The 24,022-nt window shown below is 36.0% G+C and overlaps 1 protein-coding gene across 4 annotated transcripts in view; it reads left to right on the top strand.

Moving 5' to 3' along the window:
- Nucleotides 1-18,210, top strand: part of QSER1 (glutamine and serine rich 1) — a 45,527-nt gene extending 27,317 nt beyond the window's left edge. For 3 of the 4 annotated variants that reach the window (XM_086748090.1, XM_086748092.1, XM_086748093.1), the window contains 9 exons: nt 1,191-1,486; nt 3,085-3,201; nt 3,825-3,958; nt 6,241-6,452; nt 8,074-8,211; nt 9,496-9,593; nt 11,372-11,524; nt 13,354-13,449; nt 14,058-18,210. In XM_086748090.1, the coding sequence (XP_086604216.1) occupies nt 1,191-1,486; nt 3,085-3,201; nt 3,825-3,958; nt 6,241-6,452; nt 8,074-8,211; nt 9,496-9,593; nt 11,372-11,524; nt 13,354-13,449; nt 14,058-14,198 (1,385 nt within the window). In that variant the 3' untranslated portion in view covers nt 14,199-18,210. Of the gene's footprint in view, nt 1-1,190; nt 1,487-3,084; nt 3,202-3,824; nt 3,959-6,240; nt 6,453-8,073; nt 8,212-9,495; nt 9,594-9,663; nt 9,782-11,371; nt 11,525-13,353; nt 13,450-14,057 lie in introns of those variants that run through there. The other variant, XM_086748091.1, reaches the window with a different exon arrangement.
- Nucleotides 18,211-24,022: the final 5,812 nt, after the last annotated feature.

Here is a 24,022-nt window from a genome sequence, read left to right as displayed (position 1 = left end):
GTGTTTATAAGGTTGTAATATTTATACCACCAGTTTCTCGAATTCACCTTCCTATTTTGTTGTATACAAGACTGTTTGTACATCATACAAGATGTTTAGTAATAATTTCTTTCCTGCTTGCTGGTATTTTGTAGATTTTACTAGTAGTTCCTTCTGTCTGTTTTTGCGTATAAATATGGAAAGACAGATAGTAAAACGTAGTCTTTTGTTGGTAGTATTAAGTAGCGTATGTACAGTTATCTGCTGTTCTGGAGAATGTGTAAATATACTTGGGGAACTAATAACACTATGTCTAATTAGAGCTGTCGTAGCTTCCACTGAACAAAGAAATACAACATATTTGCAATAAGGTGATATTGATGTATCCAGAAGAATGTATTTCATGGCTTAGCAATTTTACTGACTTAATTTCATGAATCTTAGCATGTGTGGTAATAGCTTTTGTATCAGCACAATAATTTTATATTTAAATCGCTTGTTTTGGATCACTTTAAAATATGTGTCATGTTATCTTTTTTCTGGTTTTTTTCAAGAGTAAAAGTCAACAAATAACAGTGTAACAAAACTGTAAAATTATTATCTTCTCAAGTTTGAAGCCAGTTTACTAAGTGATATTAGTGAATATGCTATAGCTAATACTTTTTTAAATAAAGTATTTTGAAATGGGAAGGAACAATAATTTTGAAAGGTAGGAGTTTCCTTTGGCTCTGGTGCGTAGAGAACAACAATAATTTAAATAGACTTTACTTATCAGCAGATTGGAAACAAGATTCAGTATTGTAACCTTTACTATTGTATTTGCTTAGTCACACAAAGTACAACAGTATTTCCTGTTGATCCTGTCTGTAACTATCAAATTGTTTTCTAAAGCATTCATATTTGTTATTTCTAGAGGCTAACAGATGCAGCAGTGTAATACAAACAGAGACATACTAGCTACAATATTTTGGTTTTGTTTAAAGTTTAGTTGTTGGCCAAGATAATGCTCTATTTTAACTCTTGCAGTAGATGTTTTTCCTAGAATAGTTCTTTTTAATATGTGTTGTAACAGAAAAGAAGAAAACATTTTTCCTAGAATAGTTCTTTTTAATATGTGTTGTAACAGAAAAGAAGAAAAATAAATCTGGTTCCCATTTTACATTGCTAATCCTTGATAATTTGTTTAACTAAAATTTGAATTTTTTCTTCAGAAGCTGAGAAAGTGGCAGTTGTTACTGCTACAGCCGCTGCCACTACTGCTGTAATAAAGCAGGAGTCTCCACAGACAACTGCTCCTGTAGTCAATGCACAGGAGAAAATGAATCCAGCTGACCCCATAAAAGTAGCTCAACAGGATGCTGTGACTTCAGACCAATTGGCAAAAATACAGGCAACTGTTGCAGTAGAAGGATGTACTGATGAGGAGAATATGGACAGCGGAGGAGAGGGCATGTACCGAGAACGTGATGAATTTGTAGTGAAGATTGAAGATATAGAGGCACTAAAGGTAAACCGAATACCTGCTGTGGGAAAAAAAAAAAAAAAAACAAAACCAACCAAACCAAACAAAAAAAAACCCCACAACCAAACAAAACCCCCCAAACCATGAAAAATCCTGCATATGAGTTTAGCCTCAACAAACTACCAAAATGGGAAAGGCTGCAGATTAGTTTTCTGTTTCTATGCTAATATTCCCTGGCTGATGCCAAGATGCCTTAAAGGTGTCTTTCTAGTGCAGGTCATGAATATGTTTTGTATGTATTTGACCCATTTTATACTATGTACATAAAAAAGTAAGTCTGTGTGCTCGTAACCTCTGTTAGAACTTGCAGTTACCTTTTTTAATATTAAAAAGCATAAATTTTTCACAGGCTGTTGACTACATTTTTTATTCTTTTGTTTTGGGTTTTTTGGGATAGTAGTAGACTGTTAAGTACAAGATGTTGAAGAAATTACTTTTGGACTTTTGACAAAGATCTTGGAGTTGTCATTTCTTTCTTTTTTTGGAAGAGGTTCTGTTTGCTATTCCAGTAAGAAATAGCTTCCATGAGGAACCAGTACAACTCTTCACTCCCATGAGTTTATGGGAATATTCCTTGCTGTCTTTGATTTCTTGTTTTGTTTTGGTTGCTTCTGCATTTTAAATTCTTCTGCATGCTTACCTTTCCTTTTGTTGCTGTCATAGTCAGCAGTATTCTTACTGTTATTTTCTAATACTTTTGATTACTTGTCTATATGTTCATCCTCTTGAGCGTAAGTTTTAAATTAATTTGTGTAGCTTTGTCACAAGACAAGTGTTATCAGTTTTAAAATATTCCCGTGTCACTTATAAATCTGATAAGTTTTGTAATGACATATTTTGAATTTTTAGCTTTGTGGTGTTTATTTCTTTAGTTATTTAAACAGTAATGAAAAAAGAACCAATACTTGATTACATGTTTTCCAGAAAGAGAGTTTTTGAGTTAGTAGTTTGCATGTAGGATTTATAGAGAATTCTCATCAGAGCTAAGAGTTACAAATTTGTTTTTTAACAAGTTTATTTCTTGGGCTATGTGAAGAAGAAAATAAACTCAAACTCTTTTTCTTTTTTTTATGGTTGAGTTGAACTGAAAGTATAAACTATGATTCACTAATTCATACTGAACTACGCTTTTCACATTAGTGCAAGCATCATGCTGGAGTGTACCTGGGCTTCTACTAGAGAATCTCTAGGAACCTGCAAGCTGGCGGTTATTGCATTTTTGCTTTAGAAAATATTTCATAAAGCAAAAGAATAAAAGATTGGGAAAATGTTATATTGTTTTTAAAAAAATAAAGTTCTGTGGCTCAGTTGCACAATACAGGAGTTATGACATCACACCATAGGCAAAGCTGGTTGGCACAAGTTTGTCACTGTGAAAGTAAAATTTGTAGATTGCATTATACTTAATTGTAGTTCACGTAATATTGTCTCGATGCAAATGGCACATAATGACTAGGGATTTGGAATTCTGAATGAATAATTTCCATTTTATCCTGGGGTAACTTGCTCAAAAAATATGCATGAACATATTTCTGTGAGAAAAATAAACACCGTTTTTAGCAAATAATTTTATGTTCGTATAGGTTGCTTTGCAAACAGGAAAAGAGCCTCCAGCTATTTGGAAAGTACAGAAGGCTTTATTGCAAAAGTTTGTTCCTGAAGTGCGAGATGGACAGAGAGAGTTTGCTGCTACTAACAGTGTGAGTCTTAAAAAATTCCTTATGAAGCCTCATGGGAACTGATTTCCTTAATGGAAGTCTAAGAAACAAAATAAAATGTAATTCTTACATACATTCTTAGCACGCATCCCGGGGTGGGAGGGGGTGGGGGGAGGGGGGGGGTGGATGGGGAGGGAAATGCTTCTTGATTTCCTCCTAAAATTCTCTCTAAATATATTAATGGGCAGATTCTTGGCTTTCCAGCATGGGTTCTTTGGTATCTTTCAGGCTGCATAAAGGAACCAGTTTTCACAACCAAGTCAGTGGAAGCAGGCTTGTGAACCAACTGCTTTCTGCAATGGGAAGGATACAGAGAGGATATAATTTCAACAGGCAGCCCTTTGCCAGGCAGATAGTCCTTTTGGGATAACACCTGGGGAGGATTATATAAAAGGAGAAAATTAAGCCCAAAGTACCTCTTGCCTTACTTTCTTGCTTTAAATATTATGTGGAAATCCATTGGAGAATTTATCTTAAATTATAAGTGCTATAGGATGCCTCATCTTTGTATGTAAACAGAGTGTTTTTAAACTGACTTTTGTTCTTTAGTATTTAAATTTTTAATTGTTAAACTGAATAACTTTACTTAATTTTTGGTTTTTTAGTATCTTGGATATTTCGGAGATGCAAAAACAAAATACAAACGAGTGTATGTGAAGTTCATTGAAAATGCAAACAAAAAGGAATATGTCAGAGTGTGTTCAAAAAAACCACGAAGCAAGCCTGTACAGTCAGCAAGGTATTTTATTTCAGTTTGATTTTAATTTTGTCGTATTATTTTCCTACTAAACAATACTTATAACTCAAGATTATGTCAATGCGGCTTTAAGTTGGAAACGAAGAACTGTGTACTTTGCTTTAAGAAATTGGATATAAATTGCTACCATATCAAGACTTCTCTACCTTGAATCTGTGGATTGCAATAATTGTTCATTTTAGAGGTGTTAGGGCTCCACATGCTATTTCTTTCTGTCATTTTTTTTCCCCGTTAATCAACGTAAGGATAGAAGCCTGCAAGTGTAAGGATTTAAACATTTTTGTGTTATTTTCTACCATCTCATGGACTTTGCAAGTTAGGTATGTTTCTCTGAATTGCTTTAATGACCATCCTGTCCCAGAAGTACCATCCTATCTTCTCAACCCTGGAAAGTTATTTTAAAAACAAAAGATGAAGTTGGCTGTAGCAAGGATGTTTACCTTCTTTTGTATGCCCTTGCACACCGAGGGCGTTTTACTTATTGCACCTGCCCGACCCCCTCACCCCATCCTAAAAAGCCTTATTACTTTGAGTCATCCCATGTAACCTCTATCTGTGCCTTAAAATCAATGGTTCTAGTAATATTGCTTTTAAACTACCAACAAGGATAAATCTGTCGCTCCACAGAGCCGTGTAAAGAATGCAAGGCAAACATAGTATGGTTTTGATTATTCTTGTAAATACACTACTGGTCCTGGAAAATGTTATGGCCATAAGTGTTTCTCACACAGGTACTTTGGCTGTCTCCGAGATTTCCTCTGTCACCTTCCTTCTGATAAGGTTTTCACTGTCATTCACTTGCTAAAGGTTTTACTATTGCATTTTGTGTTGGCCTTTGGTAGTGCTTTTGGAAAAGATGGCAGATACTGTATAGTAGAAACTCTGTCATGCTTTAATGCTTAGCTTATTTCCTCATTAATTCAGATGATATCTGAAGCTTTTCTCTCTCACTGGCTTTTCAATAATTATAATTTAATGCAGATATGTTTCTTTATCAGATGTTAGTAAACAGCAGTAAAAAGATCAGTGCACTTCACTCAAGAAGTGACTGGGTTTTTAAGTCCAGTTTGCTTTCAAAGAAAGCAATGCCACCAGTAATCAATTTTATAAAATTATTGTGATATACTTAAAACTAGCTAGGATTTTGATACTCTTTTTTTTTGGGGGGGGGGGGGGGGGGGGGGGTAGTATGGAAGACTGTTCCAGAACCTGTTCCTCCAGTGCTCTGAAACAATCCTGTCTTTTAGCCAAAACATGATTGTGATTAGCTTGTATCCATATGTTCTTCTCTCAATACTGTTTTTGGCTTTTATTTCTGTCTTTCCCTGGTGTTCTTACTGCATGATGTATTTCTGGAGAGCAGTCAGATTCCACCTCTGTCTTTGTTTCATTAAGCTAGATTAATCAAGATCTTTCAGCTTCCTTATCTAAGCCAGGCTTTCTGTTCCTCTAATCATCCTGATAACTATTGTCTCCATCCGCTTCAGTTTGAAATCTTCATCTCAGACAGATGACTAGAATTATTTGCAATATTCCAGAAGATACTAACAATGTTTCTACTGTACATTTCACTGCTTTCTCATTTGAACTTTCCCATTTGGACAAAAAAAATCTTTCCTCGTGCTTCCCAGAATTGTATTCTCCACCATGTTCTCAAAACTACGTTACGTTATTAGTCCTCAAGTACATAACTTTATATTTATGATACTCAGTTTCCTGTTCACTTTCCCATTTCGAGTGGTGGAAGAAGATAAAGGAGAGGAGCTGTTTGGTTTCTTATTCCAGTCCTCAAGATCCTGCATTTCCTACATTTTTACCTGGATGATATTCTGTCCCATCTTTGTATGGATACAGTGTCCCAAATTCACTTTGTCAGTGAATCTCACTTATTGCTAGTATTTGTTCCAGTCTGTCAAGTCTGATTTTTTTTTCATTAAACAATGAATTTTAATTTTAGCTCCAGTCTTTTATAGCTCATAAATTCTACTAACATCGGGCAATTTAAACTTTCTGTGCCTATGTATCTGGTTATAAAACTGGAATACTATTTAATCATAGGTAGTTGAGAATAGTTGTTAAGCATTATGTAAAAAAAGATAGTAGTATAGTGTGTATGACCTAATTCCTAGTTACATAAGATAATGAAAGTAGTATATATAATCTGTGGGGAATATGTTCTTGTTAACTAAGACTATAGCTATTTTGATAATGCCAAAACTTATGTGGTAATTATTTTCATAAAGATCATGTTCATAATATTGCAGGACTATTCATTGCAAACCTAGTAGTAGCATCAACAAAACCCTCGATCCACCAACACCAAAACCAGCAGCAACAAAAGTCCCTTCTGTGAAACCCAAAGCTAAACAGCCAAAGGTAAAGGCTGAACCACCACCAAAGAAAAGGAAAAAGTGGAAAGAAGAATTTTCATCTTCTCAGTCTGATTCTTCACCTGAGGCCCAGAGTGATGAGGAAGGTGAGGGAGATAGTATTGTTAGCATCTAAGCCCATTAGAACTTAATTGAAAATCGTATTATCAAAACACATTGCTTGAATGTGCAAATTTTTCTTTACTAGTCTCAGGGACGAAAGAAAAAAAAAACCTGACAGTACCACATAAAATTGATTTCTTAAAAGGTTTTTTACCTGTTATTTGTGTATGAGCAAATGTGTGCAGTGGAAGTTATCTCAAATGTAGTTTATCAGTTAGATAAATATATTTTTACTACTTGCTTTCTAAGATGGGTACGATTGTAGGAGGAGGAGAAGCTGATTTTATTTTTCTCAAGAATCAGATTCTTCATTAATTTTCTATTGCAAGTCCATGTCATATCTAAAATAACATTCCTCCAATGTCTGTCTGCATGCAGATGTGGGCAGAATTCGGTTGTTGCTGTTTTTTCAAAACCCAAGGAGAAAAACTGGTTGACTTTTTGACTGCTTCATTGCTTCTCTAAATGCCAGCTGTTCAAATGCACCCTGCTGAGCAGATGTGCTGTAAAAACATTCATGCTGTCTTGGAACGTCGAGATACAACATTTGCAGTAATTCTCCAGAACAGAAGGGAATTCTTGAAGCGTACTATGTTCATAGAGGTCACCTGTGGTAGCAGATATACAATGCATTTTGCAGGTTTTTTTGTTTATTTCCTGTATATGTGAAGTTAAGCTGTGTGGTACCCATGCTTTGTATTACTGCATTTCCAAAGCTCTTTAGATGAGCTAAGAGTTGGTGTGCTAGAACAGTGCCTCTGCTGAAGGCAGTATCTCTAAAATAACTTTTTTTTTTTTCTCCAAACAAATTTACCCAAATAGCCACTAATATGTACAACTGTCCATATTTAAAATTTGAGGTAAAATGGTGATGATAGTCACCCATAGAAATGTGGATATCTGAGAAATTTTAGCAGCCTTGCTGGCTAAATTACTGCAAAGTAGTTGTGTCAGAGATATGGAGCCTGTAAAAAGCTCCAGAGTACTCACTAGTACTGATGACTACTCCATGGACACATTTAAAGTTGCTGTCTATGAAAAAGTAAAAGCTCCCTCAGAATAAGTACAAGTACACCTACATATTTTTGCTGATAAAAATTGTTTTACGTGTTTTTTGTGAGTTGGACAATTGGGTGGGATTGACTTTGATGGTATGCAGGCTCCTAAGTGACATTAGTGCTTTTGAACGTATTTTTGTTGGACAATTTTTTGAGTTTTGCAGTTTTAGGAGGCACTTGCGCTGACTTGGGGCACTTTGCTTGACTAAGTTGTTCATTATCCCTTCTCTCTAGACTTCTACCTGCAATAATAGAAAAATGTTTAAATTCCTTGAAATATGTTAATCTAAATGCTGATAGTTACAAGTAATTGTTATGGTTTCTACAAAAAAAAATTGTACTATTTGTACCGGATTTGGTGTTTGTACTTGGTTTTGGCATGTAAGTAGTTTGAGTATTGTTTCTGATTGTATTGAGGTTTAATCTCTTGGGATACCAGTAGAGGTCACTTGTGTCTTAAGAGAGAAAGACTTCAGTTTTATAAAAAATAAGTATTTGCAGGATATTGATGGGGGAAAAAAATAATTATATTCCAATTAATTTTCAGAGCTTGTACCTCCAACTCCCCTTGTTACTCGCTTTTTGAACACAAGAGCTATGAAAGAGACTTTCAAGAGCTACATGGAGTTGCTTGTTAGCATTGCCTTAGATCCAGACACAATGCAGGCCTTGGAAAAGAGCAATGGTACAGTATGTTTATTTTTATTAGATTTTGGGGTTATTAATCAGTAAGGCAAATGTATTTAAAAAAAAAAAAAAAGAAAAAGCCCCACCAAACTTTTAGCTACACACCCACATCTGAAGAACACTTTACGCAAATTACTTATACGTCTGTGTGTGTATATATATTTGCACTATCTGAATAATCAGAGTAATTTGGAAATACTGTTTTGTCTGATTAGGCTTCTGCTATGAATGTCAGAACTGACCTCTTTGTTCCTGCTCTTACTATCTTTTAAAATCTCAGCAAACATTTACTTTAAGTTAGTGTTTCAAGTGTGTGTTTACTTTCTTATGAAGAAACTGTTAGTAGTTCTGATTCTTGCTACTGTTAAAAATCGTGCTTTTCGAACTCTGAAACCATAAAATTCTGATCAAAGACAATTGTATTCCACTTTTTGTTTGAGGAGAAAATGTCTGGACTTCCAGACATTCCAGGTTACGGGTCAAAACTGTTCTGTTTCTCAAAATTGAGCAGAACTCTCCTGTATAAAGATCTCAAAGGAACAATCATTTCACATATTATTTAGTTGCAGGCTGTTGTTTTGTACTATATGCTGTTTGCCTGTATTTAAAGAACCCTATTTCCTAGACTCTCCTTTCCTGGTTTGCTCTGGTTGTGCATCAATGCACACTTACCTCAAGGTTTCATACCCATACAGTATGTCAGTAGTCCCACTAAAAGCAAATAAATTGACTTTATAAATAAAAAACTCGATACTGAGCTGTAAATCTTCATTCATGGCCACGAGCCTATGTTCAAATGTATGTTGTGCAATTTACAGTGGTTTATCAGATAACTTTTCTCAGTAACCACGTCCCTCAATTTCTTTTGTTATAAATGCCAGCAGGGTCATCTCTTGTAATGTGGAATAGCAAATGTCAAAAACACATACTTGTCTTCAAACAACTGCCAGTTGTATTGCACAGAAGAGGATTATCTATAGGAAATTTTGAAATGTTCTCTAAGATTTGTACTTTATCTTAATTTTTTCCTTTCAACAAAGACAAGACAGAGACAGAGCAGGATCGCAGTCAGCAATTAAACTGTATAATATCTAGACCAGTTGAGGAGGCTAATCCACAAAAAGATTTTTTTCTCATGTTTGAAATTAGTTGATGTGCTAGTTGCAGTATTTTTTACTTCTACATTTTATGTTAATGGATAGAAGTATAGATTGAATAAGAGTCTCATTAACTGTGTGTCTCTTAATAGCCAACTACTATGGGGTTTTTCTTTGTCTTTTAGATGAGCTACTTTTGCCTCATATGAGAAAAATTGATGGCATGCTGAATGACAATAGGAAAAGACTGCTTTCCAAATTACGCTTGGATCATACTTTCAAGGTATTATCTTTTAAATTCTAGGATTTTTAAAGTAACATTATAAGTCAGTCATTGAATGCGTACCGTGCAGGCACAACTTAAAATCCAGAAGGCAAATTTGTAACAGAAGTGACTGTGGATTTGAAAGAGATCCTATAAATTGAATGCTTGTATGTGGCATTTGGAGAAAATTTTGTGATGGAGGAGTTTATACTGCAAAGGTAAAGTTCTGCTTTTACTCCCCATGCTTTCTGGTTTGTTTTCAAGCATTTTTTCTTTTAAGCTTCTGAAGTTTACCAAAAGAAAAACGGTTTGCTGTCCTTCTAGAGCTTTTGGTTAAGTGGTTGTATTGCCTAAAAATCTTAGTAAACTTTTATGTGAAAAAGCTATTATATCTGAAATATCTGTGGAGCAGATGTCTGAAGTTCTTTGAAGTAGACAACATGATCTGATTTGGAAATAATTATCACCATTTAATGCCTTGTGCTCTCAAAGATGTGGAAATCACTAGTATTCTTCATTCCAATTCAGATTTGTCTGTTTTAGGTCAGTGGTCTGGCCATGTAAACTGTTTTGGTTAATAGGAATTCTCCAGAGGAAGGCAGAAGTGGCCAAAGCCCCTTGATACTCAAGCTTCAGGAAGGCTATTGCAGTGGATAGAAAAACTAAATAATTTAAACCTGTTGAAGCTGCTCTTCCACTTTGAAAGCATTGCAACGTATATTGTACATGGACAGGTTAGCTAGTCAAGGTTATTGCTACCACGATGCAGCTATCTCTGTGCAGTAGATGTTACAGCTTTTTAGTGAGAGGATTTTTTTGTAAAGTGAAAAATGGCTAATGTGTATAAAGCACTAAGAAATTATAGGCAGGGGAGGTTGCTGAATTCTAGTACTACTTGTTAAATGAAAATACAAAAACTTAGTCAGCTTCATATTTTAACCCAGTAGTCCAAATTAGGTCCTTAAGCTGCAGCATTGATACATTTTTCAGTATGCCTGATTTTTTCCCCTCATACTGGAGTACAATACAAATATATATCTGTTCATTTAACTCAAAATATTTTTTTAGGAACAGACTACCTAGCATAACAGAACCATTTAAAAGCAGCTGCTATCATAATGCTGTATTTATACAACAAAGTTGTATTCAGATTTACTCATGCAAATAGTGTAGAACTGAAGCTGGTAGAAATGCAATTCCCTCCTATGAGGTACTATGTATTAAAAACTTGTGGTTTTTTTGAACCAGCCGTGTACTTAACTGAGCATAAGGTTTTCTACCTTACAGATATGATAAGATGCAATTAGTTTGTATTTTGCAAAAGCTGGGACAGAATCTGTCTATGAAGATATTTAGGCAATCCCTGCTACAATTGGCAGACTTCCTGTCCCTGACTAGGCATTAAGTACTTAGGCATCTCCAAGTAACTTGCCCTTAGTGATTCTTGGGTAGAAATGGAATGGAAAGCATTTTAAAAGGTAAAAATTGGCTAGTGGAGCCTTTTTTTACCCTTTCTAATGAAGGAATCACAGATGATAATCTGAGATTCTATAAAAAGATCTACTCATCTTGAAAATTTATAGTAGTCAAGAATGGATGATCATGCTTTTCAAACTGTGTAAGGTTGCTTGATCTGATAAAGACCTTTTATTGGGTCTTTGTGGAAGAATAAATTGTTTTATAATAGCCTGTACTCTTAACTTTTCAAAGAAAAATGGCCAATTTTTCAGCAGTCTGAATGGCTGGCTGTACTTGAATTTTTCATAATCCTTTTTCTTTATATACTCTGTTTAAAGAATGCTTTGGAAAACTTTCCTGAATTAACAGTGATCACTCGGGATTCTAAGACAAAAAGTGGAGGAACGTCTGTGTCTAAAATAAAAATGAATGGGAAAGCATACAACAAGAAAACACTAAGGGCTTCTAAATCAGCCACTAAATTAGCACAGGTGAGTGTTCAGAGGGTTTATTGCTGCCACCATCTGACTTCTAATGTATTAACTGTGTTTATATGCAATACTGCTTCAAGATTAGGTTTTTTGGTAGATTTGTCAAAATATCAAATCTGAGTGAGGTGCTTTTTCTGTAACAAGGGAATGTTAAAGAGCATTTAAAGCAGTATATTAAGTCATTGTTTTAACTCATCTGTGAAACATAGTTATATTCCAGTAGGGAGATGAAATATAATAAACAGTTTTAGAATTATTCCCCTGTTTAAATTGTATGTTTAGACTCAAATACTCCAATCCTGTATATTTGTACAAGAAGTCTTCTGTAGCGACTACTCAAGATCGCAGCAAGATGAGGTAGTAGTGTGCTGCTTCCCTCATGCAGGCAGCAGTCGATTGGTGTAGTTGGATGGTAAGGGAGAGATGAGCTCTGCTTTTGCTGTGTTTCTCACCTCTTGTAGCATGCCAAACAACAGAGTCCGGCTAGAGCCCATTCTGCTTCTGTCATCAACAGAGTAAGGACTGAACTTCAGACCCCGTTTCTGCGTAGCAGTCGGCCTTCTGGACTGTTGCTGAAGCAGCAATGTGTTGCCTTCAATGTTGCAGTTGTAGTGAAACAGTTATGTAGTTGGTAATGATAACAGCTTCTTAAACTTGCTGCAAAATCTCTATAAAGTAAATGATACAGTGGCTTCTAGACCAGAAATGTAAAGTTAGTGATAATACAGTAAAAACTAAGATCAGATAGCACTTAAAATTTTAGTTCTATATTGCTCCTTTCCTCATTTCCAATGACAGAATGAAGCTGTGTAGCTTAAATTTTTTTTAAAGTTTTTAAAAATAATGTGGTAAAGCTGGAAATGTACACATTGTTTATTTCCATAGTATTCCTAGGGAACACCATAACTGGATTTTGCCAGGTACTGGCTTACACAGGCTTACCTCCCAGCAGTCAATAGTAACTAGACAAATCATAAATCATAGAAAAGTTTGGGTTGGAAGGGACCTTTAAAGGCCAACTAGTCCAACCCTCCTGCAAGGAGCAGGGACATCTCCAACCAGATCAGGTTGCTCAGAGCCCCGTCCAATCTGGCCTTGAACGTTGCCAGGGATGGGGCATCTACCACCTCTCTGGGCAACCTGTTCCAGTGTTCCACCACCCTCAGTGTAAAAAACTTTTTCCCTGTGTCCAGTCTGAATCTACCTCCCTCTATTTTAAAAGCATTACCCCTCGTCCTATCATAACAGGCCCTGCTGAAGAGTTTCTCCCCATCTTTCTTGTAGGCCCCCTTGAGGTACTGGGAGGCCGCTATCAGGTCTCCCCGGAGCCTCCTCTTCTCCAGGCTGAACAGCCCCAACTCTCTCAGCCTGTCCTCATAGGAGAGGAAAATGACTTGTAAATATGGGCCATGCTCATATTTCTTATCAAAGTAACAGTAGTGTTAGATGAGTATAGATCAGCTCTTCTGAAACACAAACTATATGCTTTTTTGCAATTATACCTGTCACTCTGGTAGGAAAATAGTTAAGCTTTGGTAATTCTTGCAGTAGTTCTTGAGAAGGGAGTATCTTGCCCGTTTTAGACTTGGAGTGCATTGAGGAGGATTGAAAGCATTCTTAAACCTAGTTTTGATAAAATAATGTATTAGGGAAAGTGGAGATAGATAACTGTCATGTAATACCAAAATATGTCAAAGCAGTTCTTTGAATGAAGTACTCCATTTCTGAATTGTTGGGGGAAAAAGAAAATTATTTTCAGAGGAAAATATCTGTTATCTCTGCCTCAGAAAATAACACAAATTTACCTAAAATAACTGCTCTTTTTGCAGGAGTTTACAGTAGATCCAGAAAAAATACAGTTGTATTCTTTGTATCACTCACTCCATCATTACAAATATCACATATATCTAACATGTAAAGACGAGGTAAGTGTTGTTCTCTTTGAAATACTTATTCATTAAGGAAATATATTGAGGGAATTTAGTCCAACTAGAGGGACTGTTCTTTTCTTGATAAATAAGTATGGATTGTGGCCTCCTATTTTAATTAATTCTTTATGGCCTACAAAAGGGTATGCTGAGGATGTATGTTGCCCCTTATGGGCACTGCTGTCCAGAACATTCAGATACGAGGCTTACAAGGTTTGTGTGAAGTCAGTTTATCTCAGGATAGGTAAGCATTCTTCACTATTAGCCAAAATAAACTAAACAATTTGCATCAGTGTGTGTAACTCCTCAGATCTAGGGGCTACTTTTTGTTTTAGAATGCCCACTTCTTTATTTTTTCTGCAAATCCTTGGTGGAATATTCCATGTAGCAGAAATATGAGAGTTGAACTCTGTCTCCGTTGTTAAGAAATGCATTTGGGGGGCCATTTTTCCTTGGTTTTAAAGCATAAAGGTTTTCTTCCAAAGAAGGGTGTGTTTTTAACCGCAGAACATTGTAAAAACCAAAAATTTGAAATGCTGGCAGCCTAACATGTATATGTGTATGCATCTCTCTCTCCCCCCACCCGCTCTCTTTTTTTAAAATAGATTTCTTCTGTGCAGAAGAAGAGTGCAGATCTAGGACAGGAAGAGATTGTGCAGCTGTGCATGAAAAATATAAAATGGGTGGAGGATCTTTTTGAAAAGTTTGGTGAACTCTTGAATCGTGTCCAGCAGAAATGCTCATAACAAAAATGTATCTCAGATCTCACATTTTTCTTCGGCACTAACCTTGTGGAAAGAAAGCTCAGCAAGAGGCTCTGATTTCTTTTACAATGCCAGACTGCATTCTTGTTCGTAGCCATTTTTATTTCTCTTTATGGAACTTTGTGCCTTGGCTCTTGCTAAGGACAAGTGATGCTGCCAAGGAAATCAGTCCTTTGGAGATGGAACTAAATGTAAACCTAACCACATTTTTAACCTGAAGAATTATTTTCTATTTTGTAAACTATTGGATAACTTAGTTTTATTTTCAGAAATGTTTTTGACAAGTGATAAAGCATGCACTACATATACTTTTTTCTTTATTGCTATAAAAAGATAACAACACTTACAATACTACAGGTTTTTCCATCCCTGACTAAGCAACACAAAAGTCAACGTTGGGGTGAACTAATTTTTACATGTCTAGCCACCAAATTTAGAAGTTTGTACATGTTGTGAACAGAGCTGGAGTGACATCAGTTTCTGCATACGTACGTTGCCATCATAAAATCCAGAAATGTCATTATGCTTTATGGACTCCTTTTACTATTGTCATGTTCAGGAGACTGAACATGGAGTTGGTGCAATCCTATGACTGCTTTTTGTGTCAAATTATATTGTGATGAAAGACAATGACCTTAACTATTTTCCCTGTTTTGAAGAAAAAAAAATATTTTCCTTTATACTGTGTTTTTTTTTTTTTCTTTTGGAAAAAAAAAATCAATTGTACATTTTATCTCACTAATAGTTGTATTTTTCACAGAGAAAATATTGTGGTTAAAATTGTTTCATGTATCTTTGTAATACACTTTCCATTGTTTTCAGTAAATCCTATTCATTTATATGTTGATTTCATATTGTAAACTATATATCTCGAGGTAACCCTTTTGTTTATACAGGTTTGCTTCAGTGTTAACCAGAATAATGCATACTAGACTAGTTTTTAAGTGTAGTTGTGTTAGACACTGCAATTATTTTCTGATACGTGAAAATAAATTTCTTACTAAACTAGCACTTGATTAACTGAGAGTTTAAATGAAGAGCTACTACACTTTTAGCTTTGTCAACAAAGATTGATGATTGAATAGACTATATGCAGTGTTAAACACAGCTTACATCATTGTTTATAGAACTGGCAGTTGCAGAGCTGTTCTCTTTTTTGGTGCCTTTCAAGTCTTCAGACATCTTCTTAGCTTTCTTCCCCCTCCAGTTTGTTAACAGTTAATAGTGCCGCTAGTCACACTCAGACAATGAATGTAATGGACTCTGATCAGGAGAACATTTTCTTTAAATTTGCCAACAGAATGCCTTACTGAGTCATTCAGAAGAGACGTACTCTACTGGCGTCCTAAAAAAATAATCCTGTTGGTCTTTTTTCAGATAATGTAGAAAAAAAAAAAAGTCATTCCTTTATCCTTTCACTGCCACTTAGTGCCTTAATTTCAGCCAAGAAAGCAGGGTTCACTATTCATTGGCCAAATGAAATAATGTTCATTGCCATGTGATCTTTTTTCCCATTACCTGTTTTGATCCTATTTAGTTGTTAAATATTCATTAGACCTTAGAACTATAAAGAGGTTAATGAATAGATGTGAAAATGAAATAATTTGATATTGAGTAATCAAATAGAGGTTTGAATATTAAAGTATGTACAGAATTTTAGCTGATTAGTTTTAGAACCTTTTAGGATGTTTACCATATTTCCAAAGCTTTTCATCTTTTGAAAGCAATAATTCTCCTTTACAATTTGTATGCAGACTACAGTGAACAGAAGTGGGTATTTGCCCTTGCCTTTTTTAAAGCCTCTTCATAGTGGTTTTGCTTTCCAAAGGGAGGTCACTCTCATGTTAATAGCTGCTGTGCTATTGCTATTATGTCTACTATAATCACGGAGAGCAAGATGGGGTTTGGTTTAGGAAGAATGCACAGATTGTTGAAGCAATCGTCAAGCTAATTCATTTTCACAGTGAAAAGAAGAGTAGGCACAGGGTTGAGGAGTTGCTGTTGTTTCAGTCGTACTGTGTTGAGTCTGGTAGGAGCTAGAGTTTATGGTGAAACTATACAGTGAAGTTACCAACATTGGTAGCAATCAGCTAAAATTATTTTAATGTAAATATGCACACTGGAGAGATATAGTAGAAATGTGCCTGGTGTACTCTATAGTGAGGGTTCCCAAATTTACTTAGTGTATTCCCTTATCGGTGGGGGTGGTTGGCAGTGTGTGTAGATTCATGAGAGGAATGTACTTGCCCAGGCAGAGTTCTATTGTCACATTACAATGATATGCACAGCACAGTTTGGGAATTCCTGATCTGTAGTTTTAAAAATGATTAGGATGCAGACTGTGAAGGAACAATAATGTTGGCTCCTGGATGGTACAGTAAAGAACTCATCAAACTGTGTGTCTCACACATGCCTTCCTAATATGACTACAAAGCAACTGAGAGAGGTCTCTGTGCTTTTTAAATGATTTCTATACTGCTACTGTATACTTACTCTAGATTTTTGAATCTAGAAGTAGCTTTAGGAAGCTATTTGTTTTAATCCAAGTCCTTAGAGGCTGAAAAAGTAAACAAGAGGCTTTTGGAGTAGCTTGTCCCTATTTAAAAAGAAGATAATTTTAGCAACAACCATTTAAAAAAATAAACCAAACAAACAATAAAAAAAACCAGCCAGGATGCTCTGCACTGCCATAGAAGGTGACCTGGCTTATTTTTGGCTGTTTTATTCCCAAGACCTGTTAAACGAGCACTGTGCCTGTAGAAGAGAGGAAAAACCTGTCTTGAGTAAAAGTAACTACCCCAGACTATTAAAGATTAATATAACGGAGCTTCCATCTTTGTCTTGGGCTGCAAAAATGGTGGCTGGATTATTAATTTACCAAATCAGAATAAGTAAAAACATGGAACTCTCAAGTGTGTTGAAGGATCATAAATCAAAATAAAGCTTTGTTGGTGGGATTGAAGAGGGTTTTTATACTGAAGCAAACTTAGAAAAAAGTCAATGTACAAATTACTTTTTTGCACAAATACTTTGCTTTGTTTTGTTACATTTTAGATAATTAATTCTTCACCCACACATCAATTTTTTTTTTTTCCTTGGAGTAACGATGAGGTCTTAATCCCTTAATATCTGACAGTGGAAATTAAGCACTCATTTGACGGTAAAAGATGATGCTCTAGGAAGGAACAAAACCATCCTTAGACTATGAATTAGAAAAACAGAAATTTAACTAATTGCATGATGAATTATTTGTTTTTTAATTCCACTTTTTTTTTTTTTCATTAGTATGGCATCCCTGTTTATATTGGGGTTTTTTGTTGTTGTTGTTGAAATACAGTATTTCTCTTAAAGGCAGATTTTCTTTGAGATGCTACTTCCAAAGTTTTGCTAGCAAAAAATCAGAGACAAAATTGGATTGAAATACTGTTTCTGAAAATGGCTAAGGACTTTAGGGTCCTTGAAATTCTCTGGCATGTATTGTATTCATATATTGTCAGAATGAAATAATACTTTTTAAAAAGTCAGATATTACAGGCTGTCTTCCAAGTAAATGATTTCCATATGGAAATATATTTTAAATATTATTTAAATATTTACTACTATTTAAAACAATTTTAAAACAAAAAGCTAAAACTATGGTCACAAGATGTCAGTGTGTCATCAACCATTTCTTAATTTGTTGCCAACACTTGACATTCGGTCTCTCTTACCCTATTACATACGTGTGCATTACGCAATGCACATTCTGCCATATCTTCTTGTTTAAGCTAATAATAACATGTCATTGTTAACAAATGCATGTTTTTCTGCCTATCTTCTCTACATATGGCAAAAATGTAGCTAGGGCTAATTAAGAGACACTTTATGCGTTCTTAGTCCAGATTTTCAGGTGGTCCGTAATACAATGTATGGAAATGTGAAAAAGTACAGTTTTGTACCATTCATGATGTTATTAACTAAACCCATTAAAGTGAAAACACTTTTTAAACAAAAACTTTATAACGCTTAGTCATTTATTGTTAAAATGTTAAGTCTTGAAAAGTTAGATTGCTGGGAAAAATGGTAATTTAGACTACATTTTCTGATCTCAATATGAAGAAATACAGTTCTATGTTTGGTTTTGTTTTTTTTTTCATTATACTGCATGAATTCAGTATGTTTGATTTATGTGTTTTTTTACACTTACGGGTTCTAAATGTTCTGAATTAATTTTCATGGTGTCTCTGCCAGGTCTTAAACTGATATGATAAGTGAGGAGTCAGACAATTGGGCTAAGAGAGAGACTACGGTGATTCAGGTGTTTAGCTATAATATTTTCTTTTGTTCTCTTTCTTGCTCAACTAGAATATAATTTCTGAGTGCCTATGGGAAGAAATGGTGGGTTGTTTGTTTGTTGTTCCCCCCCCCAATTGTAATTACTTACTCTAGGTATTTTCTTCAGAATATTTTCCCCACACACAGGGCTGAAGTACCATGATGTAGATATTGGCCACAAGATACATGGTAGGCATTCTCTGAGCCACTTGCTTGCAGAAGAAGGTGAATCTGAAAGGCTGGAATATTTTTTTAATGGTCATATGTATAAGAGCTACTTCCCAAACCAAGATGAGTATAAAATGAAACATTTGCCCATGAAGTTGATTGTTTGTTTTCTCCAAAAAAACACTTTGGGAAGCAGGTAGGCACAGAGAATGTCCCATTGCGGTGTGGAGGCTGAAGCTTTTGATGCTGTCTTCCAGATATAGGCTATAATACAGAGGGGTTTTTTGTTTGTTTATTTTTTTAAAAGAAAAGAAAACAAAAAACCAAACAAGAAGATAATGTATGCAGCTTTTTAAAGAAGAGCAGCTCTTACTATCAGCAATTTGTTGGTAAGTATCTTGGGCAATCAAAACAGCTTGTTCTGAAATAGCTATTTGCCTCTCCTGTAGAAAACCTAACAAATCTTTGTCTTATTTCCAGAAACTAAAGAACAAAACTTAAAATTCTTCTAATTTGATTTCCTATAACAGCATAGGAATAAGTACAGAGAACAAGCTATTTATATTATAAAGGAGAAAAATAAAAGGTGAGTCAGGGAAAACAGCGAACAAAAACCCTTGCAGGAGTGCTGTACCTCATTTATGCTGACTGTGTCTAAGATTTCTGTTTTTAAAAGTTACACTGGGCTGTTTCTTTTGTGTGTGTTTGTTTTGTTTGGGTGGTTTTTTTTGGAATTTTTTTTTTTTTAGCTCCCTGACACTCAGAAGATGGAGGGAAGTAGCAAGAACAGCAGTGCCCGTGAGCAGGACTGAAGGAACAGTTAAGGCCCATCCTTTTAGGAAAAACAGAATCTGTTGGAAGGGTTTGTATGTGTGTGACGGTTCATATAGGAGGAATCTGAGGGAGAAGAGGAGTGGGAAGTTGGAAGAAACATGAGTCAGATGTGAGAGGACATCAGAAAGGAAGAAGAATTTGGGAAGGGTGAGGCTAGGGGAGCTTTCGGAGTGGATGTAGTTGAGGTCGGAAGATGTAGGAGTTGGTAGTGGTCCTACCTAGGAAATAACTTCAATTAGGCATGCTGCAATGCATACGCTGACTGAAAAGCAGTGACAAGCCAGCAGCATGGTCTGATGGCAGGTGGACCTTCCTAGCAGAGGGTCCCACCCAGAAGGCTGTTAGCATTTTGCCACACACAATGACTTCATAAGATTAATTCAGTCTAGTCCTAATTCTGCCTTTTGTTTTGCAATTAAAAAAAAAAAAGTTTTCTTCAGTTTTGAAAAGCATGGATGCCAGTATATCTCTGTGTAGAAGCTGTGGTTTTTCATTGCCTCCTCCTACAATCCATTTTTGAGTGTGTGTATTAATAGACTGGTTCCTACTCGGGTTGTCCTGTATTGTCAGTGTTCCAAGAAGTAAGAGGAAAGCAAAAACCCTTTTAAGAAGTATTTGTTTTGCAATCACCTGCGACAAGAATTTTTATTTTATTTTTGCAAATGTAAGTATATCATCAAAAGTTTTAACACTTACCTTTCTTCACATGTCAATGTGAAGGGTTAAAAAAACTCTTTACGTTTGGCCTGTCTCATAGCTTTAATGGATTTCTCTCTGTGTGTAGAATGGTTGAATTATGATCATTCCAAATAAAACCAAAAATGCTACAGCCCTCTGCATGTTGGGACTTTGACATAGCTAAGGGAATTTATTTGGAAATAATTTGCTAATATTTTAATCAATCCACTCAGGTCTTCTACCTTGCTGCAGACGAATGTGTGTATGGCGAGCATACACTGGAACAGCTGTTAGAAGAGGGGTGTTTGAGTCAGTGCACATTAGCGAGAATAGGAGCAATATGAAAATATGTGAGTAATGACATTGTTTGGCATAATCCTCTCCTTTCTAACTGTGGTGGCTGCTAGTGTGATTTGCCTGTACATTATTTAAGTATCACATTTTTGCTGCGGCAGCAGAAGGTAAACGGTATGATAATTAAATAAAAGCTGAAGCATCAATGTTTTATCATGTGATTAGGTCAAATTGGCAACTTGTTCAAAGCTCTGGGAGAATAAGGGCTTAGACTGTAAAGCAGCTTTGGTGGTTTCTGATTTTTGTTGTTGGTCAGCACGTAGAAATTACTATACTTACAGCTTTGTAACAGAAGAGAGTAAGTGAATGCTTTTTATTTACTTCAGTGCAAGGTCCAGGAACTTTGTTTAAACAGCCAGAGCTATAGTTTGACCACAGTCAATGGACTTTGCTCTAAAGGAGTTGAAGAGAAAGCTCACGTGTTCTGGAAGAATTTAAGTGTTGCAATTCTGGAACCAGCTGGTTTGGAGGGGGAAGGGCGGGATGGGGGGGAAGAAAGGTAGTAAGAAGTGCTTGACCAAGGATTGTTACTTTCTTTTTGACATGAACTCTGGAGGTTCTCTTTGAGTTTTAGTGGGGTAGCAAGTCTCTCTGCAGCGTACTTCCAGGGCCACTTTTCCATTCTGAACTGTGGGCCTGGCAAAACATGGCATAATTTATTTTGGTGGCCCCAGCACAGCACGTACGGTAATATAAAAGGTAAATTATAGATTCCTAATTGTAGCATACATAAACAATAACTCTGCTCCTCTGCTGTAGAACACAAGCCTTGCTTTTAGTGTAAATATAATTGGTGTTTAGCTGGTTTCTAAAGAAGTTAAAACAAATGGTCAAAATCAGGAATTCAGTTATGTTTGGCAAATCCATTTGGAGTTCTCACTTTTTCCCCCTCTGACACATTAAGCTGGTGCCACTAGTGGCTGCTTACTTTGGGAGTAAGGACATGAAACTTGTCCCTGGTAGATCAGTGTACGTTACTACCTCACCACGCTTCAGGTGGAAATAACTGCTTATTCAGCTGGACCTCCACAGGCTCTCCACAACTGTATAGACTGATGAGAGCTGCTCCCTTAATCCTTTGTGAACTTACCTAAAGCTACTTTCAGTAGTCGCGTAAGTTAGTGTATTTGGTTTTGTGTTGCAATATACAGGAGGAGTTCACATTCAGTCAGTTACTGCAGCTCACCTGAGAAATGGTACCTCCTGGCTGAGCAGATGTTAACTTTCAATTATTTGTGTCTGATTGTATGTGCTCATTCTGGTTGAACAGGTTTCTGCTGTGTAGGTGACAGTGAGTCTTTACTGTTCTGTGAGGCGTCCTTATCCAAACTTGCTAGGACCATGCCATCCTGCACACATTTAGGCATGCTGTAATCAGTCTCTGGGTATAATATAGAATCATTCTTGAAAGTTCCAGAAATCTTCCACAAGATAAAGAGATGAAAAATTAATTTAAGACAACATTCCTTGGTATTTATTAAGATTGAGAAGCAGAAGCTTGTCCCTGTGTTTTTGGTGACATCACTAATAGTCTTTGCCCCCTACTCACTTCCTTTCAGTAAGCCATCTGAAATGGTTCTGGCTCCGACTCACTCTTTCCAGCCCCTGCGTGTGGATTTGTACTCAGATCGCAGCGTGTTCCACCGGAGGTCAGTGTGCACCAGCGCAGGCTCAGCGTGTTGCCTCCCTGCCCTTCATTTGCCATTGCCCTGCTTGACTTGGTCCCGCAGTCACATTGGTGTTCCAGCCCAGGAATGGAAGGATTGCACTCCTGAACAATGCACCCTTTGTCACTTCAAATAGTCAGTCATCCAGAGGCTTCTGTCCTGGGAACTTGTTTATTGTTCCAGTCTCTTCAAAAATGCAAGGGTGGAATCCTTACAGATTTCACATCAGTATAAAATACTGCAGTTTGCACTTTGGGAGTAAATCATACTCTCGCCCGAGCAAGAGTGCACCTGCAGGTAGCCTCTCCACGATGGGGCAGATGTGGTTGGTATGGGTTGAATGGTGCAGGATGGCATCGCTGTATCCCACAGAACCTGCTACATGATCTTTTTTAAGTCAAATGTAGATGGGAAACTGCGACTAAGCAGAGTGAATTTGAGAATAACCTGCTCTGCATCGTAAGGGGGAGTCTCAGTCCTCTCTAACCCGCGGAGTTCAGCCCCAGGCAAACCTCTCGTGTGCTTTAGTACAAATAGCAGAACACATTACTGAGTAATAAGGCAGATTCACCGCGGTTGTTCTTTTAGCTTCCTTCATATCTGTCTAGCATATCAATTAGCCTTTTGCAATCCAATATTGTATAAATAGCTGTTCATTTTCTTAAATTTCAGATTAATAGTGCAAGGGAGAGTTTTTTTATTTTAGTAGGACCATTTCAGTATTAAAACCCAACATACTGGACTTCGTATGTGCATGCAATGAAATAGCGGAGATTTGATAATTTTATGATAAATATGAGTTAAAAAATACTAATTTCTGTAACTGAAGCTGTTGATTTTCCCTTACGTGAGTATATTTATGCAACAGTGAACCTTGTATTGAAATTTAATTTGTCTCATTTGTGAATGGAATGGAGCAACATTTTAAGGGTTACTGTTTAAAATGTTCTTCTTTCATCAACTTCAGCACGGCAGTGAATACAGGCATTGTTGGTATTTAAGTGGGAAAAAAACAAGAGAGTAACTGTTCTAAATAACTGGAATATTTTTCTGAATTTTTATGGTAATTATTAATTGCTATGCTTTTTCAGAAACAGCCATGAAGATTGGGTTCAATAGATCCTTGCAATTAAGGCAATAAAATTTTATATAGATGTAAATCTCAGCTGTGTTGACATACACTTAATCTTTAAAGTTTATATTGTTATGGGAAGACATTTGAAATCTAAAAAAAAAAAGTTTTATGTAAGAGAGAGCGCCTTCTGTAGTCTGACATGTTTATGAGATGTAAGATTAGCATTTGAAATGCAGAGAGTCTATGTTAATCCTTCAGAAAAGTGGGTTCTAAATCCTTTTGAAAATAAATCTGATAGTATTCTGCAAGAATGCATCTTTCATAGTAAATTTCCAGTGACAAATCAATTATTTATATTTTAGGGCACTTAAAATGTGAATAATAATTGGGACATTGAACATTTCTGGGGTTTAGAACTTTTTTTTTTTCCAGGTTTGGGGTCCTTTCAGTTTTTTCTAAAAATTTTAATTTTAACAGCCTCTTTCCTTTGTTTCTTTCAAGAATACATAACATTTCCTAATCACATATCCCAATTGATCTGCCATAGATAAAACAGCAGCATCCCATATTTTCTATTAATATGCCTCCATCTTTTTTAGGTAACACAGCCTCCAACTTTTGCCTTTTTGATAATAATACTAAAAAACTTAATAACACACCTTTTTTTTTTTTCACTTTGTGAGGTGTTGTATTCAATTATAGCTCCTTCATTTGTG

This window comes from Chlamydotis macqueenii, chromosome 5, assembly GCF_036417535.1.
Source record: "Chlamydotis macqueenii isolate bChlMac1 chromosome 5, bChlMac1.mat, whole genome shotgun sequence".
Classification (NCBI taxonomy): Eukaryota; Metazoa; Chordata; class Aves; order Otidiformes; family Otididae; genus Chlamydotis; species Chlamydotis macqueenii.
This window is presented reverse-complemented; position numbering and strand designations above follow the sequence as displayed.